Here is a 6,000-nt window from a genome sequence, read left to right on the forward strand (position 1 = left end):
AACTCTTAAATTTAATTCAATTTTTTTGAAAGTCTGATTAGAAATAAATTAAATTTTTAATATAAAAATGAACAAAAACTTCATTGTATATAATGAATTTTGTAAAATTAAGTTTGAATTTCATTTCATTTTATAAACAACTTAAGTTTAAAAGTACATTTTTTTTACATAATATCATAGTCATAGTTAAAAACTATATAATAAGTTTGTATGTATATATTTATTTTTTCAACAACCATCTGATTCTGACTGATTTTTTATTTTTTATTTTTTGTTACGTGAGATCTTCATCGCATATGTATTTTTGTTTAGTAATGTTCCGTTTGGTATTATGATAATAGCATTGAAGGAGACTCAAAAACATATTGTGATTAGAGAAAGGAAATGTATGGTAGGTTGTTAGAGAGGTTAGGTCCTCTTTTTGGAGAGACAGACAAAAACTAAATTATTTGTGTTCCGTTTCAAATTTTATTAGTGGCTGTAATGGGACAGAATAGACGACACAATGCATAAAAACAAACCAATAATTGGTGGAGGAATCCATTGAAACTGTACTGAGATCATACTATGAATTGACAATTCAATATCCTATTATATTGATGTAGTTTATTAACAAAAATAAAATGCAAATGTCAATAATGACAGTATGATTCCTTTCTTCTTCCTACTAATATCTTAGTAATTAAACTCATTTCTTCTTAATCCCCTCAAATCTTGAAGCATCGCATGCACTTCAACACAAAGTTCTTGGAATAAGTGTGTAGTATAGATACAGTTTCCTTGATCACACTTAAATTGCTTTGCTTGCAATCTTGTTGGAGTACCTAATCTAGGTAATTAATTCCCTTCAAATTTCTGAGACTTTATTCTATTCCACTTTCCTTGTTTCTCTCATGTTCTTTGCATATATATATATATATATATATATATATATATATATATATATATATATATATTTATATTTCTGTCCTCGTATATTTTCCGCTCAACTAAATTGAGAGTAATTATCTGACCTATTAGAGGTGATAATTCTGCTTCAGATACTTTGTTGAACATATCTCTGCATTGATAGTTGAGAAAAATATTTTTGTTCTTATGAAATTATTTTCCAACTTACATTCAGTGAAGAGCTTGAGCATCTACAAAATTTCAGTTAATTCAATTCGAGTTAGATTTAAAGTCCACTTCTATCATAATTATTATTAGAGTTTATTCTAGTGAGATTTATTATTTGTTGAATATATTGTTTCATATGCTATCAGACTGCTTTAGAACTATCTAATAATGTCAAGTCCTACGTTTCATATGTATATATCTTACTAGAGATAAGATCAATTTAAAATATATAATTGAGAGGAAACTCATCTTATAAGTCAATTTTGTAGGATTGAGTCAGATTTAAATCCACCCTCGACAAAAATCATAGAGACTATTTCAAGATCATATGTTGTAGTGCACCACAGGGAACATAAATGTCTAGTAATTATGGAATTTGAATCCAATAATGGTGGGAAAAAATGTCACTGTACGATTGTGTTTTTCTATTTTTGTCCCAAGAGCAACAATGACTAAAAACATGTACCTTTTGGCTTGTTTTGGTGGCAGAGAAAATGGTAGCTAAGATAGTTGATCTTCGGTCAGATACAGTGACAAAACCAACTGAAGCAATGCGAGGTGCCATGGCAATTGCTGAGGTTGATGATGATATTCTTGGACGTGACCCCTCCTGTGTTCGGTTGGAGACAGAGATGGCAAAGTTGTTGGGAAAGGAAGCTGCAGTTTTTGTTCCATCAGGCACCATGGCCAACCTTATATCTGTGCTTGTGCACTGTGACATTAGAGGGAGTGAAGTTATTCTTGGACACGATTCCCACATACACATTTATGAGAATGGAGGCATTGCAACCCTCGGAGGGGTGCATCCAAGAACAGTTAAGAACAATGAAGATGGCACAATGGACATTGCTTTGATCGAGGCTGCAATCAGAGATCCAAAGGGAGAATTGGTATATCCAACCACAAGGCTTATTTGCTTGGAAAATACTCATGGAAAGTAAGCAATTATTCTCTCCAATTTTTTCTAGACAGTACAATATTACAACAATAATAACAAAAATCTTAAGAACATAAGCGGTATGGTCAGATATGTATAAGTCATGAGAAGGAAAAATATCCACATAAGGTGTTTGATGAAGAAGAAATCAACGAGAGCTTTCATGTTGATCTAGTAGAAACTTTCAATATGTAGAGTATAATATCTCATCGTGTAAGGAGAAAATAAAACCTAATACTTCATCATAATATTGAATATCTGATAATAATAAAAGAGAATAAAATATACAATAGAATTAAAATCAGAAGATATATTGTATCTTTATCGATGGTTGGTATGTTTTGTTGAATGCAGCTGTGGTGGTAGATGTCTTTCTGTTGAATACACAGACAGAGTAGGAGAGGTTGCTAAAAAACATGGATTGAAGCTTCACATTGATGGAGCCAGAATATTTAATGCATCAGTTGTAAGTAAATTTTCTGCTTAGTAATGATTTTGATTTTGTTCAAAAACTGAGTAAACAATATGTGTCAGCAAAAAAAGTTCTCCATCAAAGAATTGGTTAGTTTTATAGCATGTATGGTTAACAACTACATAAATGTGGCATTTCCTGATAGAAAAGAATCTGAGTTCTTGTTTTTTTCCAGTGATTACTTTTGTACTGTCAATTGTATTTTCTTATTGTTGTAATTTTATTGCAGATCTTGCTTTCAGTTCTTTTTGTGACTCATCATGTGCCTTTTTGTTTACTCTTTTGTGTTATGATGCACTTTCAGGCACTAGGTGTCCCGGTGGATAGGCTTGTTCAAGCAGCTGATTCAGTTTCGGTGTGTTTTTCTTTTCTCATTTTTCTTTTCTTGGACAATATTCTTTGATGTATCTATAGGTATACGTTATAATTAAGAACATATAAATCTTAACCTGTTTCATGACTTCAGAAACAATTTCATATTATAAGAACATTCTTCAAGATACAGGAAGATCTTTTTTTCTTCTCAAAATACTTTATCAGACTTTAAACCCTAAACTCTAAACCCTAATCATTGTCGATCATGTCTTTGAATACATGAATTCTAGGTATGTCTGTCAAAAGGCCTTGGTGCTCCAGTTGGATCAGTGATTGTTGGTTCCAATAGCTTTATCAGCAAGGTAATATAAATTTTGGGAGAATATAATATAACAGTATCTATATTCTATCTCTTTCTGAAAGAAGCTGATAGTAGCAGAAAATATACACAATTTTAGGCTAGAAGGCTGAGAAAAACCTTAGGTGGTGGAATGAGGCAAGTTGGTATCCTTTGTGCAGCTGCACTTGTTGCTTTACAGGAAAATGTTGAAAAGCTAGAAAGTGATCACAAGAAAGCTAAACTTTTGGCTGGTAAATGCTATTCAACTTTGAACTGTCCTAATCTTTTCAAAGATTTCAATTTTAAACACCCTTTAAATTTTGTCTTAGATGGATTGAATGAAATTAAAGGCCTTAGAGTGAACACCTCTGCTGTGGAAACCAATATGGTGAGTATGATTGTGCAGAGAGCATTAATAAGAGTGCATTTGCATTGTTGTTTGATTGATAGTATGATGCAGATATATGTCGAAATTGAAGAGGGCTCAGGAATTACAGCATCGAAGCTGTGCAAGGACTTGGAAGACTATGGTATTCTTCTCATGACACTTGGCTCATCAAGGTGTTATTTGCAGTTACTGTTTTCTTAATCTGCAATTAATTAATTAACTAAGTTCTGTCACATTGATATATGTAATTTTTTTTTTCTTCAAATGGTCAATTTTCTGAAAAGCATTTCTCTAATTATTTGGGTGGAGAAAAAGTGATGGTAATTATGGGCAATATGTACTTTTTGCAGATTGAGAATTGTGTTCCACCACCAAATATCTGGAAGTGACGTTGAGTACACCTTGTGGTGCTTTCAGGTGATGACTGGGAATTCATTATTATTAACCCTACACTTTTCACTTCATCTTCAACACTGCTACTTCAAAAACTTCAAAAATATCTGTTACTGTTACTCAAAATGACATTTTTGTTTATGGTTTAAAGTTTGAAAATGTGCCTATAAAATGTTGATTTTACATTGGAAGATGAAACTGAAAGAGTGTTTTGTTGAACACTGTAGGAAGCTGTGAATGGTGTACGAAATGAAAATGGGAAGTAATGGACCAAACTGAAATTTGCAATTTCATTCCATGATGAGAATAATAAGCATGAAGCTTTGTGAAAAAGCTCCAAACTTTTCTCTGCATTGGGAAACAATGTTCAGTGAAGCCACTAATAATATTTATGGATAAATCTCTATTTCCTTGACTTATTTAGTCTCTGATTTTCAATTAGAGTAATTTAGACATTAATTTTTTAACATTTAAAATTTTAATAACTAATTTTAAAAACTGATCTAGACTCTAATTTAAAAATTAATTATGATACCACCAATTTTTAATTTATAAAATATGAAGTCAATATAATAATTAATTATTTTAATATTTAAAAGTGATTGTTTAAAAATTTTCTTGTAATACTAAATTGAGATCCAAATAATAAAAGAATTAATTAATTAAAATTAACTCACATTTTACTCCAATTATAAATGAAATCTATAAATCAATTTAATTAAATTGGATTAAATCAAATTTTATTAGATAATTCATCCTAATAAACACCTCTAATATAATATACAAGTTACTATGTTATACATTTATATTTATCCAAAAATATAAATTTATTAAATGGACTTTATATTAATAAAAATTAAAAAATAATCTAATGTTACAACTTAAATATGTAGGTACTCACCTTAAGTTTTTGTGAGTTTCTTCTTTGTATTATAACCAACTCTAAAGAGTTTGATAATTAACATGTTAATGTATTTCTACCTCTTTAATATTTTTTTATTCAATTTTATTCATACCTTATTTTTATCTTTACTTTTTATAGTCACATCACATTTTTTTTCTTTCTCTTTCTGTCTCATAATAGGTGTGTGTACACTTATAAAAGTATATCAATCATTGTTCTAATAAAGACAGAATGGAATTATCATTCTTAAAAGATACACTTCTTTCTACTCCAAACTCTTGTGTCATTTTCGTATTTAAACAAAGGAAAAGAAGAAGAAACTCTTATATCATTTCAAAAAAAGCATTGATGTTACATATTTATAATTTGTTTTTGTTCTAAAGTTAGGTTAAACCAAAATATTGGATTTAAGGGTAAAGTATTTGAATGTTAGTTTTCCTGTGTGAAGGTGTTTATTTATAGGGAAATTTTCTTAAGCTCAAAGTACTAAGTATTAGTAAACAAACAGTCATGAGAACTTTGAAATAACAAAAAAAAATCAATTCCTTATCCTCCAACTTTAAAATAAAGTTACTGAATATTCATCAAATTTTAATTATTTACTTAAAAAAATCTGCATAAATTGTTTTGGGATATGTTCAATTTTGTATCGTCTTCATGTTTTGGTTGTGAATTTCAGTGTTGTATGATGGTGGAAGATGTGGAAGAATTGATCTAGTAATTTAGATAATTCTATATTCTCTTCCAGGCTTTCAAAAATTTGTGTTTGTTTGTGAAAACAAGTTTAGTGTATATTTTCAAAAAGATAATAAGTTCAATTTTTTTAACAGTTATTGGAGACTTGAAATAGGATTTATATGATAATTGGGATGAGATATTACTTGAAATTATAATTGGATTCATTTTAATTTACTTGTAAAATAAATTATTTTTTATTAATTTACTAAATAAATAAGTTGAAGAAGTCATTGTCTATATCCAAAAAGTTAGGATTAACGTTAAAATATGTTTAATCCAATGCAATTCTAAAATAAAACTTGAATTAATTCTTAAACAAATTTGATAATTGTATAGTTTTCTAAATATTGTACATTAAAAACAAATGGATATTTAACTATGTATTTATCATTCATAA

General features: G+C 29.1%; 1 protein-coding gene across 3 annotated transcripts; it reads left to right on the plus strand.

The window, feature by feature from the left end:
* Positions 1 to 616: 616 nt before the first annotated feature.
* Positions 617 to 4,380, plus strand: LOC114187113 (probable low-specificity L-threonine aldolase 1). Of its 3 annotated transcripts, none has more exons than XR_003605192.1 (11): positions 629 to 833; positions 1,386 to 1,507; positions 1,606 to 2,053; positions 2,408 to 2,519; positions 2,830 to 2,880; positions 3,131 to 3,202; positions 3,299 to 3,431; positions 3,510 to 3,568; positions 3,641 to 3,710; positions 3,919 to 3,985; positions 4,189 to 4,380. XR_003605192.1 is itself a non-coding variant. In XM_028075247.1 (11 exons), the coding sequence occupies exons 2-11, from the start codon at positions 1,486 to 1,488 to the stop codon at positions 4,225 to 4,227; spliced, it is 1,104 nt and encodes a 367-aa protein (XP_027931048.1). In that variant the 5' UTR covers positions 629 to 833; positions 1,386 to 1,485; the 3' UTR covers positions 4,228 to 4,380. The 3 variants fall into 3 exon arrangements, 2 of the variants coding, with proteins under 2 accessions (XP_027931049.1, XP_027931048.1); XM_028075247.1 differs by having other exon boundaries at positions 3,641 to 3,741; XM_028075248.1 differs by lacking the exon at positions 1,386 to 1,507 and having other exon boundaries at positions 617 to 833; positions 3,641 to 3,741.
* Positions 4,381 to 6,000: the final 1,620 nt, after the last annotated feature.

The sequence above is a fragment of the Vigna unguiculata genome, chromosome 6 (assembly GCF_004118075.2).
Source record: "Vigna unguiculata cultivar IT97K-499-35 chromosome 6, ASM411807v1, whole genome shotgun sequence".
NCBI classification, from domain to species: domain Eukaryota; kingdom Viridiplantae; phylum Streptophyta; class Magnoliopsida; order Fabales; family Fabaceae; genus Vigna; species Vigna unguiculata.

Bases quoted from the DNA above. Each gene is read 5' to 3' on its own strand.
- LOC114187113 (XM_028075247.1), top strand. From the start codon at position 1,486: ATGGAATTTGAATCCAATAATG. The intron at 2,881-3,130 runs GTGTGTTTTTCT...CATGAATTCTAG, and splicing joins AAGCAGCTGATTCAGTTTCG to GTATGTCTGTCAAAAGGCCT. The intron at 3,569-3,640 runs GTGAGTATGATT...AGTATGATGCAG, and splicing joins CTGCTGTGGAAACCAATATG to ATATATGTCGAAATTGAAGA.